The 24,938-nt window shown below is 38.2% G+C and overlaps 1 protein-coding gene across 1 annotated transcript in view; it reads left to right on the top strand.

The window, feature by feature from the left end:
• The window catches only part of PSMA8 (proteasome 20S subunit alpha 8), a 56,681-nt gene that overhangs the window by 19,315 nt on the left and 12,428 nt on the right, over nt 1–24,938 (top strand). The window contains exons 4-6 of the mRNA XM_015121708.3: nt 5,674–5,796; nt 22,806–22,925; nt 23,043–23,105. Coding sequence (XP_014977194.2) covers nt 5,674–5,796; nt 22,806–22,925; nt 23,043–23,105 — 306 coding nt within the window. The remainder of the gene's footprint in view (nt 1–5,673; nt 5,797–22,805; nt 22,926–23,042; nt 23,106–24,938) is intronic.

Here is a 24,938-nt window from a genome sequence, read left to right as displayed (position 1 = left end):
AAAAAGTTTGGGTTAGAAACTTAATCCCTGATGTTACAATGTTGAGAGGTGGGGACTAATGAGAGGAGTTTAGGGTTTCACCATCATAAATGGATTAATACCAATTATAAAAGAGCTTAAGGCTGCAAGTTCAATCTCTCGCTCTCTCTCTCATCTCTCTTGCCCTTTCACCTTCTGTGATGGGATGACATGGCATGGCATGAAAGCCCTGGCTAGATGTAGCCTTGTCAGTCTTGGACTACTCAACTTCCAGAACTGTAAGAAGCAAATGTCTATTCTTTATGAATTACCTAGTCTCAGGTGTTCTGGAATGCAGCACAAAATGGACTAAAGCAAAACCTAAGCATAACTGATCAGATATGATTTCTCCTCAATCCATGCATAAATACATAGCTTAACAGTAAGTATAATCATGATGTCTAAACTGTTTTTTTACTAATTTTAAATATATTTTATATATGAAACATTGTCTTTTTAGTTATTATTCTAACTATGTAATACTGTTTCTAGTTGCTATGTCATAATTTAGTTACATTGTTTCTGGTTTCTTTCATTTTTCTTCTCTCTCTTATTCTCTCTCTGCTACTGTAATGATAATACTCTTTCCCACAGCTTTTGTTTTTATTTTTGGAATTATGTTGTTAAATTTTTTTAGTATAGGATTACTAGATTAAAAATTGTAATTGGTTTTAAGATTCGTTTTTTATGTGGCTAAATTGCTTCTTATAAAGATTGAGACTATTTTTATTGTGCAGCTAGCAATGCATAAATGTACCCTTGAAGAATCATGAACATTAGATTTTCATTGTTCTTTTATTTTGCAAATAAGTATCACGTAGTACTCTAACAGTTGTTTTAATTTGTGTCTTATAATTAGTGATGAAGTTGAACTATTTTTCCACCTGTTGGTTTGCTGATTTCATTTCTCCTTTTGTAAGCTATCTTTTCATATGTACTCAAGTGGTTAAGAGTATGCCTTCAGGAGCCAGAATTTTGGAGTTTACATCCTGGATTTGCTACTTTTTAGTTAATGCCTTGGGCAAACTATTTTCCTACTTTACCTTTAATTTTTTTTTATTGGTAAAATGAGCATTACAATAATATGAACTTTGTTAACTTGCATTATGGAGTAAATGATTTAAGACATTTTAGGTATTTAGAACACTTCTTGGCATGAGTTTTACCATTTTTATTTTATTTTATTTTATTTTATTTTATTTTTATTTTTTGAGACAAATGCCTGCTCTGTCGCCCAGGCTGGACTGCAGTGGCCTGATTTCGGCTCCCTGCAACCTCTGCCTCCTAGGTTCAAGCAATGCTCATACCTCAGCCTCCTGTGTAGCTGGGATTACTGACACATGCTACCACAACTGTCTAACTTTTGTTTTTTTTGTAGAGACAGGGTTTTACATGTTGGCCAGGCTGGTCTCGAACTCCTGAGCTCAAGTGATCTGCCCGCCTCAGCCTCCCAAAGTCCTGGGATTATATGTGTGAGCTACAGCACCTGGCCAAATTTTACCGTTTGTTTTCATAGAGATTTTTAATAAACTCATTATGTATCCTTTATATGTAAGTTTTAACTTATTAGCTTATTAAAAAATTGCCCTATTTTGGTTTCTTGAAATTTGTTAATGCAGGTTGCAAGAAAGTCCAACATTACGTTATTCTACTTATTTTATTTGCTTTGATTTTCCTAATCATTAAAAAGACATTCACCAAATACAAGGAACAGAACATTGTATACACAAAATTCCCAATTGTAGTTTTTAGGTTTTCTTCCAGAAATATCAAGGCTATGCAGGGTGTATTTACGGAAACATAGTCATGTGAATGGAATTACCACTGAGAAGGCCTGGGGCTCTCCAGCAGAAGATCGATATCTCATATGCACCTTTTGTAGTTTTGGTTTTTTTGTTTTTTTATTTGTTTTTTGTTTGTTTTGAGATGGAGTCTCACTCTGTCACCAGGCTGGAGTGAAGTGGTGCAGTCTTCTCAGCTCACTGCAACCTCCGACTCCCTGGTTCAAGCGATTCTCCTGCCTCAGCCTCCTGAGTAGCTGGGATTACAGGCACGTGCCACTACGCCAAGCTAGTTTTTGTATTTTTAGTAGACACGAGGTTTCACCATGTTGGCCAGGATGATCTCGTTCTCCTGACCTTGTGATCCACCCGCCTCAGCCTCCTGAAGTGTTGGGATTACAGGTGTGAGCCACCGCCCGTGGCCTACTTTTTCATCTTAAGAAAATGATTCATTAGGCTAGGCACAGTGGCTTATGCCTGTAATCCCAGCACTTTGAGAGGCCAAGGTGGGCAGATCACTTGAGCCCAGAGCCCAGGAGTTCAAGGCCTGGGCAACATGGTGAAACCTCATCTCTACAAAAAATAGCTCTATAAAAAATAGCTGGATATGGTGGTGCACACCTCTAACCCCAGCTATACTTGGGAGGCTGACACAGGAGAATCGCTTGAACCCAGGAGGCAGAGGTTGCAGTGAGCCAAGATCATGCCACTGTACTCCAGCCTGGGTGACAGAGTGAGGCGCTGTCAAAAGAAAAGAAAAGAAAAGGGTTCCTTAAGGAAATAAAAGAGTCTTCCCTCTAAGGTATATTTACAACAGCTACTTTATACCTAGGTGTGAACTAGGACATTAGGAAGTAGTCAAAGCAATTTTGGGCAAAAAGAATAAAACTGGTGGCATCACACTACCTGAAATCAAAATGTATTCAGAGATATAGTAACCAAAATAGCATGGTGCTTTTGTGAAAAGCAGACACATCAGCCAATGGAACAGAATAGAGAACTCAGAAATAAATCTACATACATTCAACTGATTTTCAGTAGAGATGCCAGAAACGTACATTGGAGAATGGACAACCACTTCAATAAACGGAGCTGGGAAAACTGGATATGCAGAAAAAATGAAATGAAACCTCTGTCTCTCTCTCACCATATACAAAAGTCTACTTAAAATGGACTAAAGACTTTAATGTATGATCCAAAACTATAAATCTACTAGAAGAAAATATAGAGGAAATGCTTTAGGACCTTGGGCTAGGCAAAGATTTTTATGGATAAGACTTTAAAAGCACAGGCACCAAAGACAAAATTATTTGCAAAATATTCATTTGACAAGGGATTAGTATCTAGAATGTACAAGGAACTAAAAACAACTGAAAACCAAACAAACCCAAATAATCTTCCTGAAAAAAATGGGCAAATGAACTGAATAGACGTTTCTCAAAAGAAGAAATACAAATGACCAACATGTATATGAAAAAAAATCACTAATCATCAAATAAATGCTACTCAAAACCACAGTGATGTCATCTCACCTCAGTTAGAATGGCTATTATCAAAAAGACAAAAAATAAATGCTGGCAAGAATACAGAGAAAGGGGAACTCCTGTACACTGTTGGTAGAAATGTAAATTAATACACACATTATGGAAAATAGTATGGAGGCTCCTCAGAAAACTATTAGTAGAAGTAGAACTATCCTATAATCCCACAATCCCACTACTGGGTATTCATCCAAAGGTAAAGGAATCAGTATATCCAAGAGATGTACACACCCCTGTGTTTATCACAGCAGTATTTACAACAGGCAAGATATAGAACCAGCCTAAACATTCATCAACAGATAAATGGATAAAGAAAATGTGGCATAGAAACACAATTGAATACTACTTAGCCATAAAAAAGAATGAAATTCTGTCATTCATTATAATGTGAATGAGCCTAGAGGACATTGTGTTATGTAAAATAAGTCATGCAGAGGGAGACAAATACTGCGTGTCCTTATTCATATGTGGACACTAAAAAAGTTGTGTTTGTAGAAATAGAGAATAGAATACTGTGTGTGTGTGTGTGTGTATATATATAAAATATATACATCTATAACAAATATATAATATATATAAATAAAATATACACACACAGTATGCTATATAGAGTGTATAGATGTATCTATATATATATTTAAAATATACACATACACAGAGTATGCTACTCTATGTAGATTTTGTTTTTGTTTTTTTGAGACAGGATCTCACTCTGTCACCCAGGCTGGAGTGCAGTGGCATGATCTCGTCTCACTGAAGCCTCAACCTCCTAGGCTCAAGTGATCCTCCCACCTCAGCCTCCTGAGTAGCTGGTACCACAGATGCACACTACCATGCCTGGCTAATTTTTTATTTTTGTAGAGACAGGGTTTCCCTATGTTGCCCAGGCTGGTCACGAACTGTTGGGCTCAAGCGATCTGCCTACCTTGGCCTCCCAAAGTGCTGCAGGCATAAGCCACTGCATCCAACCTAAAAATAAATATATATATTTTAAAATACATATAATAAAATTGGAAAATAAGAAAATGGATATGATATATAGACAAGACCATGAAGAAGGCTGATGTTAAGCTATTTCAAGCCACAGTTACATACAGTTATATACAGCCACAGAATTATTTATAGTTATATAAAGTTGCCTAAAAATTTAATCCTTAGACCGGGCGCGGTGGCTCATACCTGTAATCCTAGCACTTTGGGAGGCCAAGGCAGGCGGATCCCCTGAGGTTAGGAGTTCGAGACCAGCCTGGCCAACATGGTGAAACCCTGTCTCTCAAAAAAAAAAAAAAATTAGTCCTTAGCTTTCTGTCAGGAATACTTCTTTGCATGACTTTTGGCGCACAAGTCTCAGTGTGAATTCTACTCCTTAGAGCACAAATTCCAGGAAGTTCCCTGCCACTAAAGTAAAAAGACATACAATTGGTTTCCAGTGACCCATTGTCTGTGAGGAAACAGCATGCTCTTCTTCAGGATAAACAAAGGTTTTCTTGTCTTGGGAATGAAAGAAATGTTTTACTTGGGTTTTTAATTAGAGATAACCTAGGATATAGTGAACAGAATGTCCTTGATAAAAGTAGTGTCAAGTAAGAATACTTGATTATAATAGTAACATTTATAATGTCCCTCAAGGTAAGCCGAGGACGTTTCCAAAGCACAGCTTATTGAAATCAACTTTACTAAGAACCAAAATGTATGGCACAGGTCTCTGCTATATTAGAGATTACAGTCTAGTGATGTTACCAAATATATACAAAGCAACAAGAAAGCGATTTTAAGAATATATATAGGCCGGGCCTGGTGGCTCATGTCTGTAATCCCAGCACTTTGGGAGGCCAAGGTGGGCAGATCACGAGGTCAGGAGATCGAGACCATCCTGGCTAACATGGTGAAACCCCATCTCTACTAAAAATACAAAAAAAAAAAAAAAAATTAGCCTGGTGTGGTGGTGGGAGCCTGTAGTCCCAGCTACTCAGGAGGCTGAGGCAGGAGAATGGCATGAACCTGGGAGCGGAGGTTGCAGTGAGCCGAGATCACGCCACTGCACTCCAGCCTGGGGGACAGAGCAAGACTCCATCTCAAAAAAAAAAAAAAAAAAGACTGTATGTAAATAAGCCTATGATTTTATTGTATAGACTGTGTAGCATAATTTTTTAAAATTTTATCATGAATTGAGATTGCTCCAGAAAGGGTCAGGAAAAAGATCATTAGTATATGTAAAATAAGAATTAGGGAAGTGGATCATTTGGGCAGCAATGCTTTATTATTAGAATTTTTATTTTGTAAGTAATAAAATTTACTAAATTTTATTCTAAAAATACATTTTATTTTTCTAGAAATATACCCAAAGCAATGGACGAAGACCTTTTGGTATTTCTGCCTTAATTGTAGGTTTTGATGATGATGGTATCCCAAGATTATATCAGACAGATCCTTCTGGTACTTATCATGCTTGGAAGGTGAGTCATGAATTTATTAATACTTTTTTTAGAAGTTTAGTAAATATTCAATGTAAATGCTTTATTGCTTTGAGAGACATGACAAAATTATTTTGCATTAAATATTGATGTTGGTACAAACTTTATAAATGTAACTATTCAGCTCATCAGAAACTACAATGATTTTGGTTGGATAAAGAAACACCTTAATTTTGTAAGCGCAAGGTCTTTTGAAAAGATGTGACCAAAGTAAGTGTTTATAAGTGGTCAAGTAAGAGAAATATCCAGTTCCTATTTATTATTATTACAAATTAATATTGTACCATGTAGATGCTTGCTTCAAGCAGAAATAATCTTTCTACTTTTAACAAAGAATTAGATGGACATTTAAATTCCTACTGAAATATTTAATGCATCTTCTCCATTCTAGGAGAGTCAGAGCACCCTAAACTATGAATCTATACTCATGTGCTAGTAGGTAGCAATGATCTCTGTATAATTCCTAGCATATAGTTTGTTTTCTGGATAAGTTGTTATTCTTGTTTTGACACCCAACTACAGTAATGACTTTGTTTAATGGTACACTCAAATCCAATACAAAAGTATAGGGCTCAGCCAGGCATGGTAGTACACACCCATGGTTCCAGATACTTAGGAGGCTGAGACAGGGGGATTGCTGGAGTCCAGAATTTTGAGGTTACAGTGAGCTATTATTGTGTCTCTGCACTCCAGCCCAGGCGGCAGAGCAGGACCCTGTCTGAAAAACACCAACCAAACAAACCGCCCCCTGCCCCCGGCAAAAAACACTGCTAGAGCCCAGAGAAACCTAGCTTCTAGGAGCGAATTTTTGTACATTCCTATATATAAGAATAAGACTATACTACAGAATCCAATATAAGTGATTTTGACTTTATTAAAAGTTAAATACCCATATTTTAAATAGTTTTCTACAAAGTTGATTTTACTCTTATTAAGAGCCAAATAAATTAGTGGAGAAATATTGCCATGGTCTTTATGCTTGTGTTAAAGAAAGAATTTGATTTGTGCTGACCATATTAATAAGATACTATTTTATAAACTGTTAACCAGGTAGTAAAGCAGTGAATTATTCTTACAACAAATATCAGAATACTTATGTCAGTGGAACGTATCCTTTTAATCTGCCTGAGTAATCTAATTAGTAATCAGAAGGTATAGATTTACATGATGTAAGTATCAGACATTTTTTTCCTGTCAACTAGAGATCTCTTACCTATACTAGATTTCTTGTCTCCTAAATCTGTGCCCTAAACAAACCAAGTTACTACACTCAATCTTTAAATATTTTGAAGCCTGCCATCTTCTGTTTGCATTTATCATTACATCATTACCCTTTATTTCTGTAACATAACACAACATTTTCCAGGTTTACATAATTTTTCTGTTTTAATTTGATTGCTTCTTGGGGACGTACATAGAAGAATTTTATTTTATCTCAGTCAGTTAGGAAAATTATGGAATTTTTTAGTTGTTGAGAATTTTGTTGATCATCTTGGTCTGAAACTCTGCTCTGCTCCGGTGTCTTCAGTTCTCATGGTGGGACAGGAGGATATGAGCACTGTGCCCTCGCTTGCATACATGTGGATACCCCACTGTCTACATTTTATGAAGTGCACTTTCTTATGGGATTTTGGTTGAAGGAAATATTATGCAGCTTTTAAAAAAATCATCTTTAACAAAAAACATTTGAAAACCTTTTTTATTTTATGTATTTGGCAACTGAGATTTAGGGGTTAAGTGATTTTTGTTGCTATTGTTAAGTTTACCTTCCCAGCCTGGTGTGGTAGCTCACTTCTGTAATCCCAGCACTTTGGGCAGCCAAGGCAAAAGGATTACTTGAATGCAGGAGTTTGAGACCACCCTGGACAATGTAATAAGACCCCACTTCTACGAAAACAATTTTAAAAATTAGCCAGGCATTGGTGGTGCACACTTGTGGTCCCAACTACTTTGGAGGCTAACGTGGAAGGATCACTTCAGCCCAGGAGTTTGAAGCTCCAGTGAGCTAGGATCATACCACTGCACTCCAACCTGAGTGACAGAGCGAGACCCTGTCTCAAAACAAAAAAGTTCACATTCCTAGTTAATAGCAATATTGAATTAGAACTCAGAGTGTTCTATTTATTTCATTCTATGTTGTTTGCATTACATCATGCTACTTCTGACTTAGCATTTTCAGGCCAAATTTTTTACGTCAAATTATTTTCTGTGCGTGTTATATAAATTCTAATATCCATTCTTGGAAGGTGGAATACAATCTTCTGACTTGATTCCACTTCTGGGAACTGTAACATTTTAACTATGAGATCAAGTTTTTCTTTTTTTGTTTGTGCCTGTGTTTTATTTTTTATGTCTGTTTGTTTTTTACTCTGACATACTATACCAAGTAACCTGGTAAAATGTTGCAATAGACTGTTGAGAACACAGCTATGGTACTGACCATAGTTTGCAATGCTATTTTGTAGGCTTATGAGGTACAGGTAGCGGAAAAGATAGAATGGGTAGGAGAAATAGGAAGTTATAAATGTAAACACTGGCCACATGACCTGTCGCAGAAATGAGAATAGAAATAGCCAATACCAGCACTTGGGTTTTTTGAGGTTCTCTATCTGGCATGTAACACAAATTTTATTTATGAAGACTAGGCCTTTAATGATCCTGCCCTAATGGGTAATAGTGCCTTCCATTAACTTTTTTCACTTTACAGGGGAATGCTAAGAGAAGCCTCCAGAAAATCCTTTGAATTTTAGATACCTCCTCCCTGGTCTTATTGTATAATGGTAACTTTATTCCCATTGATAATGAAAACAAATTATACTGTCGTTACAGTAACCCCTTATTTGCCTGTTGGTTCAATAACATGAGGAGTCCAAATCGGCTAAGTGGCAATCTTAGCTCATAGTTCAGTGAACTTATTATGTCCCCTGATAGAAACATCCTCCCCACTTATCTCCCTTTCTTTTCCTTGGGAACTAGAACCTTGAAACTAGCAGAACCAAGTGGGGACAAAAGACAAAGACTTACAAGTGGGCCATTAAGGGTATTCATGAGGGCCGGGTGCGGTGGCCCACGCCTCTAATCCCAGCACTTTGGGAGGCCGAGGCGAGCGGATCACGAGGTCAGGAGATGGAGACCATCCTGGCTAACATGGTGAAACCCCGTCTCTACTAAAAATACAAAAAATTAGCTGGGCTTGGTGGCCGGCGCCTATAGTCCCAGCTACTCCGGAGGCTGAGGCAGGAGAGTGGCGTGAACCCGGGAGGCAGAGCTTGCAGTGAGTCGAGATCACGCCACTGCACTCCGGCCTGGGCGACAGAGCGAGAGTCCGTCTCAAAAAAAAAAGAGTATTCATGAGACACATCTATTCCTTAGTTCCTAGATTTGTGGGCATGTGAAAAATGAATTACTAGTTTATGGCTCAGGGTACATACAGGATCTTATAGAACAGAACCCTTGCCCTGTAAGATGTCACACAGCTGCTGCTGTAACTGAGTCTTCATAGCCTATTCTAGAATTCTGTCAGGCTGGCTAATTCAAGGTGATGAGAGAACATAGTAAAACCAATGAATCTCATGAACATAAGACAATTCCCCTACTTCCTCACAATCAGTTCCTTGCTCAGAGGCTATATTTTCTAGGATACTGTGATGGTGAAGAAAGCTATTCAGGTCAGCTAAAGTGGTGCATGGCAGTAGTCCTAGCTACTTGAGAAGCTGAGGCAGGAGAATGACTTGAGCCCAGGAGTTCCAGGCTGTAGTGCACTATGATCATGCCTGCAAATAGCCACTGCACTGCAGCCTGGACAACATAGACTGTTTCTAAAAAAATGAAAGGAAGTATTCAGTTAAGTCCACAGGTGGGAGAGCTGACAGAAGCACTTGGCACAAGTAGGGGAAACTTATATCCTGAGTAAGTTTCTCTTTCATTGAGGGCAAGCTGCTGCCCTTTCCATGGCAGAAAAGTCCAACAAACTCAGTCAGCCCTGTTGACAGGTTGCCATGAAGCTCCTCCAGTATCCAGATAAAAAAAACAGGGGTACAGTAAGGAAACACTCATTTTTAGATTTTTTTTGTTTATACATTTTTATATTGAAGAAGATATTTTAAAATTTTTGACAGATAAAAATTGTATATATTTATGGTTGTAAGTGTGATGCTTCGATATGTGTATACATTGTGGCATGATTTAAATCAAGCTAATTAGTATACCCATCATCTCACGTACTTATTTTTGTGATGAGAATATTTAAAATCTAGTCTCTTTAAGCAATTTTCAATATACAGTACATTATTACTAACCATAATCACCCTGCTATGCAGTAGATCTCCAGAATTTCTTTCTCTTAACTGAAACTTTGTACCCTTGAACTAACAACTTCCCATCCCCTTTCCCTCCTCCACCCTCCCCTGTTAACCACCATTCTGTTCTCTGCTTCTATGAGTTCAGTTTTTTTAGGTTCTACATATAAGTGAGATCATAAAGTATTTGTCTTTCTGTGCTTGGCTTAAAAGAAATTTTTAAAATAGAGTAACAGGTTCTGGTGCTTGACCAATTACATTAAATTAAATTAACAAAAAACTCTCCTACTGTAAACATCTGCAATACTAAATGATTACTAACATTTTTAATGCATAGCTAAAGACAAAAATAAAATCCTAAAGGTCCGGAAATAAGGAACTGAATACCAGAGTAATAAGCATGTGAATTGATAACTCTGTACATAGTGATATTATAGTGCAGGATTCCCAAAGATTATTCATCATCAAAAGTATAAAATATATAAACAGCCCATCATTTAACAAGTATTCAGTCTATAAACACTGAATTTTTGTTACATATTAAATACTGTTCTGGGTTATGGGAATATAGAGGTGAACTCAACAGATGAAAATTCCTGCCCCTATGAAAAAGGGAGGAGGACAGACAATATAAAAATCTGACAATATAAAAGGTGGTGTATATATATATGCTGTGAGTAAACTAAGACAACAAGGTTAGGAGGATTGAGAGTGACTGGTATATACAAGGTGGTCAGAGAAGGTCCCTTTGCAAAGGAGACATTTGAACGGAGACCTAAAGAAAGTGAAGGAGCAAGCCAGCCAGTTATTTGCTTTGGTGTTCCAAACACAGAAACAAAAGGGCAAAATCCCAAGGCAGTAGCATGTTCCATATTTATAAAAAATAGTAACTAGGCTATTATAGCTAGATTTCTATGCTAGAGCATACAGGCTAAGCATCTATAATCCAAAAATTAGAAATCTGAAATGCTTCAAAATCTCAAACTTTTTGAGCACCAACATGACTATGCTACAGCAAGTCAACAACAAATACAGTGGTAAGAAATGAAGTATTCAGGGGTAGGGGGCTAGATCTTATAGGACTAGAAAGCCTTGGATAGGTCTTACAATATTAAAAAAAAAAAACTGATGTAGAAAGCCATTTGAAGTTTTTACATATTGGAATAACACAATCTGATTTATACTTTTAATGTGTCTCTCTAGCTGCTATATTGAGAATAGATGGTAGGGAACTTAGGGTAGAAGCAGGGAGATAAGTTACAGGCTATGTTCAGTAATCCAGGCAAGAACTGATTTAGTTTAGAGGCATTGGGCCAGGGAAAGGTTGGGAAGGACCAAGCATCGTCTACAAAGGAGAAGAACTCAGAGACCAGTGTTCTGGATCCCAAGCAAAAACAGTATTTGAAGAAAGAGTTATCAATTTACTCAATTTCATCAAGTAAAAAGAGGACTGTGAAATGAATGAATTTAGCGATGTGCAGGTCATTGGTGACCTTGACAAGAACAGCTTGGATGGAGTGATGGTGATGAAAGCATGATGGAGTGGATTTAGAAGAAAAAGGCTCATACCTGTAATTCCAGCACTTTGGGAGGCCAAGGTGGGAGGATCACTTGAGGCCAGGAGCTCAAGACCAGCCTGGGCAATATAGTGAGAGCTCGTCTCTACAAAATTAAAAATAAATAAATAATAAAAGAAAAGCGGAGAGGGAAGATCAAGAATCATTAAGGAGTTCTAAAACCATCAAGTGAAAGATGGCTGGGAAAAGGATATTCACGTGGTGCCACATATTACTTGTTAATCACAAAGTTGTGGCAGACACCACCATCACCATCAAACTTAGCATCTCCTATAATAGGATAAACTGGCATTGTATGCCTCCTGCTCTGATGCAATGGAAAAGAAATAACATGACCTTAGTAGTAGTATTGCCATTGGATTTAACCTAAACCTGATTGAGGGAACAGTCAGCTGAATCTCAGTTGTACGGCATTCTACAAGATATTTCAAAAATGTTAATGTTAATGAAAAACAAAATAAAGGCATGGAAACTTTTCTAGTTTAAAGGACACTAAAGAATTAATGCAATCCATGATTTTTGACTGTATACTGGATGTGGGAAAAACAGATGCAAAGGACATTTTGAGGACAACCAGAGACTTAAATATGGACTGTATATTAGATAATGTTGTGTCTGTTTTAAATTTTGGGGGTGTGATGATTATAATGTAATTATATAAGAGAACAACTTTGTAGGGTTTTGTGGCGGGGGGAGTTGTTGGGGTTTTTTTTGGTTTGTTTTTTTTTTTTTTTTTTTTGAGATGGAATCTCTGTCACCCAGGCTGGAGTGCAGTGGTACCATCTCAGCTCACTGCAGCTTCCACCTCCCAGGTTCAAGCGATTCTCCTGCCTCAGCCTCCCAAGTAGCTGGGATTACAGGTGCCTGCCACCATGCCAAATTAATTTTTAGGAGAGACGGGGTTTCACGCTGTTGGCCAGGCTGGTCTGGAACTCCCGACCTCAAGCAATCCACCCACCTTGGCCTCCCAAAGTGCTGGGATTACAAGGGTGAGCCACCGTGCCTGACCGAGAACAACCTTGTTTTAATGAGATAGATGCTGAAATATTTAAGGATGAAATATAATGACATCTGCAACTTCAGCATTGAAGTGTGTGTGTGTGCATGTGCACGTGTGCACACATGAACTCATGCCTGTATCTGAATTGAGAGAAGTAAAGCAGATACCTCAAAATGTTAGTAGTTCATGAATCCAAGCAAAGAGTGTGGTGTTAGTTGTTTGTTGTACTTTACACTTTTCGTAAATTTAAATTTTTCCAAAATAAAAAATTGAAGAAAAGGAAATAGGAAGTAAAAATAGTGCTTTTAAGAAGTTTGGCTATAAAGGGGAGCAGACAAACGAACAGTAGCTAGAGGAGAATATAGGGTCAAGGGAAGTTTTTTCCCCCCAAGATTGACAGAGCTATAGGATTCCTTCATTCAACAACAGTATTAAGCTCTTACTATGTACTAGGCACTCTTCTGGACACTGGGGATAGCGGTGATAAAAAAAAAAAAAATTCTCTACATTTTAGAGATTAGAGAAAGATAAGCAAAACATACGGTTTTTAGATGGAATTAGAATCTACCCAGATGATTCATTTGACCTGCCTGATTTGGTACCCATTGTTTAAATCTGAAGAACTATGGCCAGGCGTGGTGGCTCACACCTGTAATCCCAGCACTTTGGGAGGCCGAGGCGGGTGGATCACCTGAGGTCAGGAGTTCGAGACCAGCCTGGCCAACATGGTGAAACACCATCTCTACTAAAAAAAAAAAAATACAAAAAATTAGCCGGGCCTGGTGGTGCATGCATGTAATCCCAGCTACTTGGGAGGCTGAGACAGGAGAATTGCTTGAACCCGGGAGGTGGAGATTGCAGTAAGTCAAATTCGTGCCTTTGCATTCCAGCCTGGGCAACAGAGTGAGACTCTGTCTCAAAAAAAAAAAAAAAAAAGAAGAAAAGAAAAGAAAAGAAAAACTGCAACGTTATGAACTTTCAAACAGGTCTGTGTGGAATCCTTATTGTGTATGAGTTGCTTGGCTTTATATGCTTAAAGTCTTTGGCCAAATATGATATAAAGTAAAAAGTGGCAGATTTCAAAATGTGATCTGCAAACCCCTGACCCATTAGGTAAAAACTGTTTTCCTAATTATACTGAGACAATATTTTCCATGTTCACTGCATGGACACATACACTGATGACATAAAAGTCATCATGGATAAAATTGCTGGTATCTCGGTACCCAGCTGTGTTAGCTCTCACTTTTTTCTTTACCACCATACATTTGCAGTTAAAAACTCAATAAATTTGACTTTCACATGAATTCTATTTGATGAAACTGTAAGGATTGTTAGTTTTATCAAATCTTGACTCAGGTATATATCTTTTAACATTCTGTGTGATGAAATGGAAGTAGTCATAAACATGTTTGCTGCAGGTACAGTGAATGTCTCGAGGAAAAGCAGTTTTGTGATTGTTTGACTTGCAAGCTAAAACAGCCCATTTTTTATGGAACTTTATTTTTACTTGACAAAACAATAAATAACCATGGTTATTAGGACTTGGAGATTTGGCAGGACATATTCTCAAGGATGAGCAAACTGAGCCTGTTACTTTAAGGAAACAACTAACAGTTGTTGCCAATGATAAAATTCAAGTTTTCAAGCAAAAATTATAATTTTGGAAAACATGTATTTGCCACAATGAGTCTGAGAGTTTCTTTGTGAAAAATTAATAAGCATGATTATTTAATGTTTTAGAAATCACATGGGTCAACATTTAGAAGATCTGCATAATTCAGTAAACTAGTTTTCCAAATGAGCAAGCATGATATTACAAAATCTTGCAAGATAAAATACCTATTCAAAGCAAACATTATGTAGGTTTTACCAGTCCCTATTGACTATTAGAAATTAAAACTGAGAAATTTTAAAATACTAATTTATTGTAAAATAATAAAAAACCAAGAGACTTTAATATAACAGTAAAAAAGTTTATTTATGTGGTTGCAGATTTTAATTTGCAATTAACTACCACCTGTTGAGTGGAATATCCACACTTTTCTGAGAAGGGCATTAAAATATTCCTCCCTTTTCTAACTATATATTTGTGTAAGGTTATACTTCAGCCATAATAACATATTGTAATATGTTGAATGCAAAACAGATAAAAGAATTCAGCTTTCGTGAAGCCAGAGAGTGAATATATTTACAAGACAAATATATTGTAGACGGTAAGTATATTTGTACCACTCTTCTCAAAAAAATAGTTTTGTTTTAGGAAATATGATTTTTTCCAAAAACATGTTTATATTAACATGTGTTGTAGATGGAATTGGGCCCCCCAAAATGCATACATTGAACCCCTAACCCCAAAAAATTGGGCCTTCAGGGAGATAATTAAAGTTAAATGAGGTCGTAAGGATGGGACCCTAATCCCATGGAATTGATGTCCGTATAAGAAGAGACAGAGACAACAGAGAGCTCTGTCTTTTGCACGAACATGCGGGTGTGTACACAAGAAGAAAGGCCTTGTGAGGACACAATGAGGGAGCAGCCATCTGCAAGCTAGGAAGAGAGCCCCCACCACAAACCAAAATTGCTAGCACCTTGACCTTGGACTTCTAGCCTCTAGAACTTTGAGAAAGTAAATTTCTGTGGTTTAAGCCACCTGGTCTGTGGTATTTTGTTGTGATATACCAAGCAGACTAATATAACGTGTAATGGGCTTATTTTTAAATGAATTAATTTTTTAAAAATTTTTCTTAGTTTCAGTTTCTAATTACTGCGTCTGGGATCTGATTTTACACCACTTACACACTGATAAAATTCGCCTGCTGCTGTTTCATGGATACTGGCAGAAGACAGAAGACCCTCTGGGTCAGAAACAAAAGACCTTATTACTCATGGCACATCAAACAGCATGAGCATCAGCATATTTGCATAGATTCCCTTTATCCCCAAGACCCACGGAGTTGATGTAATATGGCCTGGTTGAATGCTGTGCACAAAGTTGGTTTGCTTCACAGCTAAGGAACATCAAGCATGGAGAGTCTCCTGGTTTTATAGCAAGCAGTAAGCTAGCCTGCCCTTTATCTGAGGAAAGACATCTTTGTCTCAGGATTACCAGCTGCATAGACAACCCTGAAAAACAGAGGCTTGTCTGGGAGCCCAAGGCACGCGATATCTCTCAAGAATAATACAATAAATACCAAAAAGTATAACACAAACAAAAGCACTTTGGAGTTCTCAATAATTTTTAAGAGTATAAATTGCTGATCTGTAGCAGGGATCAGAAAACTTCTTATACGGCCAGATGGTAAATATTTTAGCCATGTAGGCATTGCAATCTCTGTTGCAACTACTAAACTTTCCCATAGTAGCATAAACTAGAAATAGACCAGAAATAGATTTACATAAATAAATGGGCATTGTGATGTACAAATAATGCTTTGTTTACAAAAGCAGGGAACTGACTTGCAGGCTATAATTTTCTGACTCCTAGGCTATATATAGTGTTGGTTTATATGTGTGTAGCAATGTGATACTAACCTTATAGAGGAGGTTTCCTGAGCACAGGGTTAAGCTGCGTGTGGAAATAATTGGTCTTAGGGTCCAGTTGAGAAGCCATAAGCCACTTGGGATATCCAATCCATTATTATGTAATAATACATCAATTTAAAAAGTACTCTGACATTCTCTTAAAAAAGAGAAGCCTCTGTTGGTCAAACTTTGCTTCCAACTACCACCCCATTTCGCAGCAAACAGCATGCATTTCATGATGGTGCCAGTTTCTCATGCCTGTGAAGTGCCGTTGGTGGCACAGAGGAAGCAGATGGATACGATGGGTCTTCTTAGTGATAGCCAAGAAACCCTGAACTTGGGGAATCTACCGCTTTTGTAATAGGCAGTGAACAAGCTTCTTTTTCTGCAGAAAGATGTGATCTTATTCCTCAAGGTTGTTGGCTACTAATACAGTCCTGAGGAATAGCGCCGTCAAGAGTGGTCAAGGCCAAGTGTTCTTGGCACAGCCAGAAAGAATGTGCACTCTAATTGTCAACAGTGTGATTCTGTTAAAATTTAAGTCAGATCAGGTCACTCCTCTGTTCAAAATCCCCTCTTGCCTCCCAAGTAAGTCAGAGTAAAAACCAAAGCCCTTACAGTGGTCTAACTTTATCTGGCCCCCACCTTAACTCTCCAACCCAAAGCTTATTAACTCCTCCATTGCTTTCCTACTCAGCCACGCTGGCCTCTTTACTATTCTTCAAAGGCCAGACATGTACCTTCCTCAGGGCTTTTATCTTTTGTTCTTCCTTATTGTTTCCTCTGCCCAGAGCTTGCATGGTATCTGCATGGCTACCATCCTCACCCTCTGAGTGAAGCCCCTCCTAACTGGCCTTTCTTCCTATCTTGGCTTTACTTCTCTCCTAACAACTAACGTACTGTTTATTTTACATATTTCCTTGTTTACCTTGTTTATTATCTATTGCTCCCCCTCTAAGCTTTAAGGTCTTTGAGTGCGGGGATTTTTGTCTACTTTTTTTTTTTTTTTTTTTGAGACAGAGTTTCGCTCTTGTTGCCCAGGCTGGAGTGCAATGGCATGATCTGGGCTCACTGCAACCTCCACCTCCCAGGTTCAAGTGATTCTCCTGCCTCAGCCTCCCGAGTAGCTGGGATTACAGGCATGCACCACCATGCCCAGCTAATTTGGTATTTTTAGTAGAGATGGGGTTTCTTCATGTTGGTCAGGCTGGTCTCAAACCCCTGACCTCAGGTGATACACCCCCCTTGGCCTCCCGAAGTGCTGGGATTACAAGTGTGAGCCACCGCACCCGGCCTTTTGTCTACTTTTTATACTGTTGACACACAAGTGCTTAGAATTGAACCTTGTATACAAGGTGGCCATACGTATTTAACAAATAAATGAATACTAGATAATAACATAATGCCGTCTACTTGATTCTCAGCTAGAAATGTTCTCTCCCTTTGAACTTTTGAGGCATTAGTAAAATTCTTACAGCTTTTTAGAATTGTTTCATTTCTTCTCTTGACAAACAATTTAGTAAGGGAAGTTTGTGTTTTAAGCATTCAAGGTTCATTTTACAGCAAACACTAATCCTACATTTTAGAGTGAAAACATAATATTTATAGCATTCAGATCATGAAATGATGCCTCTAAATGCCTACTTTGACTATAATCCTATTTTACTGATTTTTCAAAATAATATTTTATAGACATTTAGTGGCAGGAATTGAATATGTTCTTGCTTATTAGTTCTAAGATATTGGTATTTAAGTGTGTATCTAAGAAGTTGTACACATTTTTAAAAATATTCTTCCTTTCACTTACAATATAGCTTGTAGATTTGTAGGAATGCCAGTCTGGCCATTAGCACTAAAATTTTAGATTTAAAACTTTGTTTCAGTTTACTATGTATTTCTTGAAAAGCTTGCACTTTTTAAGTTTTTAAATAAAATTAGCTCTTAAAGAACATTGATGAAAACTGGCATCTAATATGCTGTGCATTGAAGTGGTTACTTAATTTAAAAGCTATTCTGGCCGGGCGCGGTGGCTCAAGCCTGTAATCCCAGCACTTTGGGAGGCCGAGACGGCCGGATCACGAGTTCAGGAGATCGAGACCATCCTGGCTAACACGGTGAAACCCTGTCTCTACTAAAATACAAAAAAAAAAAATTAGCCGGGCGAGGTGGCGGGCGCCTGTACTCCCAGCTACTCGGGAGGCTGAGGCAGGAGAATGGCGTGAACCCGGGAGGCGGGGCTTGCAGTGAGCTGAGATCCGGCCATTGCACTCCAGCCTGGGCAACAGAGCTAGACTCCGTCTCAAAAAAAAAAAAAAAAAAAAAAGCTATTCTATACTATTTTAAGGAGACCCACATGCACAGACTTAAGCCCCACCCTGATTAATGATGTTAATGATTAAGGGGCATGTTTTGCTCTTGTCAGTATGGGCCATAATGTTTCAAAATGGTAAGAACGTTAACTATGTTGTATACTTCCAAGCAGTGTTTCTCAAAGTGCATTTGTTTTAATGTCAACAGGTATTAGGTAAACAAGCTCTCTAGCTAAGTAATTTTTTTAGCTATTTAAAGAAATTTAGTAAGTTTTGTTACCAAAGTACATCTGGATCTGCTAAAAAGCATTTAAATATTCTAGAAGCAGGTAAAATAGTAGTCCCCAAGATTACTTGAATGTAGAGCCCTGTGATCATAGATCCTTTCTCTACTCTGATGTTTTGTGGGATTCACTTTGGAAAATGCTGCCATAAAAACTTAGAACCTCAGGGTTGAAAAGACTTTAAAGACTGTTTAATATATTCCTCCAATTTATTGTTTCTGACAACACTTGACCAGTTTTGCCTTCTTTTTATATTTCAAAAATAATGGAAATTGTGATTTATTTATTGTGAGTAGAGTTTTTTGTTCATTTCCCCATCTCTTTTTCTTAGTGTGGGAGAGCGCACTGAAGATTTACTCTGGAAGTTAGCAAGCCTTCAGATGAGAAAAGCTGATTTGCACTTGTCAGCAGAGACCTTGTCCTTCCTTAGGGTCACAGAGCCTCATGGGAAGATTATTATCTTTTAGGATATATATTAGGAAGTGCCATTTTTATAAGCATTTGTTGAAGGGAAGGGATCAGGATTGGGCAGAGGGAGACATTGGACTGCATTGTAGTCGCAGTAAAGGCTTCAGTTGACACCATGGAGTGCTCTGGATCTGTAGTGGCTCATCAGAGCTGTTCTAATTTGGGGTGAAAGGACTGCACATTGATACTCTTCATCACTCAGTCAGTGTAGGCTGGCCCTGGAAGAGCACATGACCTTCCCTGAGGGAGCTCTTGTTAACCAGGGAACCTTCCCAAGAGATGTAAGAGCTAAGGGCTGTCTGCCATTACCACTTCCAGTAGCCACAGGAATAAGGTTTTTGTTTCTGGAGGTGTATGGGGCAGTGTGTCACAGGATGCACTTCCGAGATCTGTCAGTGAGGTTGTTTTTGTCTCCTAACAACAAAGACCTGATGATTCTTAACACACAGGATTGATTTTTCTCACATAATGAGAAGTCTGAAAGTAGGCAGATGCTGGTATTTGTCTCTTTTAGTCTTAGTCTTTTTCCATGCTCTCAGGATGGCTGCTAGAGCTCTAGCCAATATGTCTGCATTCTAGGAAGCAAAGGTTCCTAGGAGCTTCACCCAGTGACTTCCACTTGTGTATACCTATTTGTAAGAGAAGCTAGGAAGTGACATTTTTCAGCAGTCACATTGCCTAGAGTTCTGTCACAAAGGAAGAATGGATATTAGGGTTGTCAGCTAATAGTCTTTGCTGTAGAAAATCATCATTAATCTGAGAAGGCAGGTAGGAAAAGCATTGCAAAACTACCAGAGTCATTATTGAAGTGGATTGGGGTGGGTGATGGGGCAAGGGAGGGTGGGGATCTGAGTGTGGCAAGAACAGGCTAGATTTTAGAAAACAAGTCGGGTGGGTAAGAGTTTAAAATTTTGACATTAAGAATTGGAAAAAGTGGATAGGAAAGTCACCAGAAATGTGCAGGGTAACCTTAAAGGCCCAATGAAGTTTTGGATAAACCGCTACCTGAAGCCACTAACTGTGTACTTCCTCTCTGGGTAGTAACTAGTTATCAAAAAACAAACAAACAAACAAAAAAACCTAGCAGCAAATAGACTTCAAAGTCACGCCAGGCTGAAGGCTTTACCTTTGATCTTGGTGAAATTTCAAGGCCACAAAATTTAATTTAGAAGTTTCAACAACTACTTATATTAATCATCTGAAATATAATGGCATAGAAAAAGTTATATGAAGTAAAAAGAATCTTTTGCTAACCAGAATAGTATATTGTTATATAATGTAATATAAATGGTGTGTTTTCATATTTATGTCCTAAAATCTCCTTTGAGATCTCTTTCCCATAATCATAATACTAAACAGTTGGCCAGGCATGGTGGCTCACCTGTAATCTCAGCACTTTGGGAGGCCGAGGCAGGCAGATCACCTGAAGTCGGGAGTTCGAGACCAGCCTGGCCAACATGGTGAAACCCCATCTCTACTAAAAATTAAAAAATTAGCCAGGCATGGTGGCAGACATCTATAATCCCAGCTACTTGGGAGGCTGAGGCAGGAGAATTGCCTGAGCCCAGGAGGCAGAGGTTGCAGTGAACCAAGATCACACCATTGCACTCCAGCCTGGGTGACAGAGCGAGACTCTGTCTCAAAAAAAGAAAATAATAATAATAATAATAATAAACAGTTATAAATGAGACATTCCCCCATTTAATGCCAGTGAAAGGATAGGCCTTTCTGTTTATTCCTTTTACTCTGTAATCATCCTAGGAAAGGGGCATGTGGCAGCATAATGTATCAAGTTAAAAGCTTGGCTTGTTGATTCAGACCACAGTTTCAAAGCTTAGCTCTTCTGCTTACTCTCTGTATGATCTTAGTCAAGATTACTTGAGTCAGTAATTCACAAACAGCTGATTTTGTCCCACCTAAGAGACATTTGACAATGTCTTTGACAAGAGATATGTTTGGTTGTCACAACTGGGGTGGGAGTTGCTGCTGGCATTTAGTTTGTGGAGCCAGCTAAAAATCCCACAGTACACAGGACAGCCCTCACAACAGAATTAACTGGCCCAAAATGTGAACAGTGCTGATATTGAGAAACCATATTTAAACCTTTCCAAGCCTCCATTTCTACATCCAAGAATTGGGGTTAGTAACAGTACCTATTTAATCATTTTCGTGATGGTTAAATGAGATAATCCATGTAAAGTGCCTGACACATAAGTGTTCTGTTAATATAAAATTTAAAATCTTATTATCATCATTATCATCACGAGTACTAATCTGGATATTTAGGCTGAATTAAAACAATATGCAGCCTTCTACCTATGGCCATGCAGCCAGGAAAATCCATTTGCATTTTTCCTTCATCTGATGAAAATGTGTAAAGACCAAAGAAAAGAGGAATAGAATAGACGCCCTTCTTGCTTAAGAGTCAAAGAAGATAATGAATCAATTAGGTTACCACTATACTTATTCTAAAATCTACAAAAATGATGCTCAGCCCAACTTAGGGAAAAAGCTTTCTTCGTGTTGATGTCGTTTTTTCCCCTCTCTTTGCTTTCTTCTTTTTGTACCATGTTGTAAAGTTATAGCTCCTTGCCTCTCCACATCTTTTCAAGTTTCTACTTTTTAAAATCCTTTCTGAGCCAGGCACAGTGGCTCATGCCTGTAATCCCAGCACTTTGGGAGGCCAAACTGGGAAGATCACATGAGTCCAGGAGTTTGAGACCAGCCTGGGCAACATAGCGAGACCCTGTCTCTAAAAAAAATTCTTTTTTAAATTAGCCAAGTGTGGTGCCACATACCAATAGTCCCAGCTACTTGAGAGTCTGAGGTAGGAAGATACCTTGAGCCCAGAAGGCCAAGGCTACAGTGAGCAGTGATCATACCACTGTACTCCAGCCTGGGCCACAAAGTGAGACCCTGTTTCAAAAAATATGTAAATAAAATAATTTCTGGTTATCAAGGATTTGGGAGACATTATACTGATAGAAAGCATTAGCCAGGACAAAGCATTGGTATATTTAAAAGAAAAGGTTGGCCAGATATTGTGGCTCACGCCTGTAATCCCAACACTTTGGGAGGCTGAGACAGGAGGCTCACTTGAGACCAGGAGTTTGAGAACAGCCTGGGCAACATAGCAAGACTACCAAAAAAATAATCAGCTGAATGTGGTGACGCATACCTGTAGTCCCAGCTGCTCAGGAGGTTCAGGTAGGAAAATCACTTCAGCCCAGAAGATCAAAGCTGCAGTGAGCTATAATTATGCCACTACTGCACTCCAGCCTGGGCAACAGAGTGAGATCCCATCTCTAAAACAAACAAAAAAAAGGAAAATAAAAACCATGCCACCATTACAGACTATTCTGATAGCAACCAAATGAGCTACTGAAATGTTTGCTATGTTTTCAGATCTATAATTTTCATTTGGTAATTTTATTAAGGTATACTGGAGTAAACTCTAAACCTCTAAATTTAGTAACCATAACTTCATTCATACTGCAATGATATTTATAAATTAACTTTTGTTTTTCAAGGCAAATGCAATAGGCCGAAGTGCTAAAACTGTTCGAGAATTTCTAGAAAAGAATTACACAGAAGATGCCATAGCAAGTGACAATGAAGCTATCAAGTTAGCAATAAAAGCTTTGCTAGAAGTAAGTGATCTAATAAAGCATATTCAGGAAATCATGAATTTTTTTTCTCATCCATTTTTGTTTATTAAACACAAAATTTGCTGAAATAATTCTAATAGCATACTTGTTCTACATTAGGTTGTACAGTCTGGTGGAAAAAACATTGAACTTGCTATAATAAGAAGAAATCAACCTTTGAAGGTAAGTCATTAACCAAAGAGGAAAAAGTATCTGTAGTATAAAGTATTTTGACAAAAGTTAAAAGGTTGTTGGCCTCTAGGCTTCCGATATAATGTTGTCCTTCATTAATGTCAAATAACCTCCACTCATTTCTGTCTACTGGTTTTTTGTTTGTTTGTTTTTTCTGTTTTTTTTTTTTTTAATAGAGACAGGGTTTCACCATGTTGCCCAGGCCGGTCTCTAACTCCTAGAATCAAGTGATCAGCACGCCTTGGCCTCCCAAAGTGCTGGGATTACAAGTGTGAGCCACCGCACTCGTCCTGTCTACTGATTTTTATGTATTCCCATTACTTTACATTTGAAAGTGCCTTGAGCGTCTTGTGAGACTTAAAGTTTAATACCTAGCATGATAACCTTTCCATATTTCTTTGTGCCAAGTCTAATGTTATTGTATATATAATGTCTGTCAGCCATTGTGGGTGAAAACTGCTGGACTACAAAATAAAATATTCAGGATATTGTGATAGAGGACCCACTGGCTAAAGAGCATTTGAAATGTAGTTCACTATTGTTCATTAGGTAGAACCAACCATGCAATATAGTTTGCCAACTAGCTCTCTTTAGCTGAGATTGTACAAAAACATTCAAAATTTGGGAAACTATATTAGAAATGTACTTAAAGGATTGTTTTATACTCAAACATGGCAGTGTATGCCTGTAATCCCAGCTACTTGGGAGACTGAGGTGGGAGGATCACGTGAAGTCAGGAGTTCAAGACCAGCCTTGGCAACATAACAAGACCCCCGTCTCTATAGAAAAAAAAAATAATAATAATAATTAAATTTTAAAAAAAGATTGTTGCCAGACGCGGTGGCTCACACCTGTAATCTCAGCACTTTGGGAGGCTGAGGCGGATGGATCACGTGAGGTCAGGAGTTCAAAACTAACCTGACAAACACGGTGAAACCCCGTCTCTACTAAAAATACAAAAAAATTAGCTGGGTGTGGTGACAGACGCCTGTAATCCCAGCTGCTTGGGAGGCTGAGGCAGGAAAATCACTTGAATCCAGAAGGCAGAAGTTGCAGTGAGCCGAGATTATGCCAGTGATCTGGGCAACAGACCAAGATTCCATCTCAAAAAAAATTTTTTTTTAAAGATTGTTTTACATGTATCTTTTCTTTGGTTTTAAGGAAAATATTTCAAGTAGTATTAAAATTAGTACCATCTGGAGCAGTGAGTTTTTTGTCTGTTTCTGTTTTTGTTTTTGTCATCATGGTTGCTTTGACATCAATTTCCTACCTTTTATTATTCAGCTAACAGATGGGATATGAGGATAAGACAGCAACAAAGTTTCAATAAATAAGAGAAATGGGGATAGGATGGTGGAGCATGCCCCTGCAGAGCCCCACATAAATCACAGGGTGCTGAGCACAGAGTGTGGAAATGGGTTTTATCCAGGTTTTTGTCACCTGTGCTGCTAAGAGCCCAGGGACAATGCAGCAACACCATAGGGGTACAGAAACCACTGAGGCCAGAGTTTGCCTGTTCCGCTCCATAATATACCTGTGCGTGTACACATAGACATACACACACACACACACACACAGAGTTATACACGTATTTTTGCTTATCAGTGGTAGAATGGTATGCTTACTGACAGCAGCGTTATACTGTCTTCCACATGATACTTTAGGATAGGCTGTGTAGGGAACAGAACACATGCTTTGGAGTTGGTAGACTAGGATTAAGTTCCAGCAGATACATTTGTTTAACAATATGACCTTGAGCAAGTTGCTCTGATCTTCAGCTTTCAGTTTTCTTCCCTATAACATGAGTCTAATGATAACTTCATC

Source organism: Macaca mulatta, chromosome 18 (genome assembly GCF_049350105.2).
Source record: "Macaca mulatta isolate MMU2019108-1 chromosome 18, T2T-MMU8v2.0, whole genome shotgun sequence".
Lineage (NCBI taxonomy): Eukaryota > Metazoa > Chordata > Mammalia > Primates > Cercopithecidae > Macaca > Macaca mulatta.
This window is presented reverse-complemented; position numbering and strand designations above follow the sequence as displayed.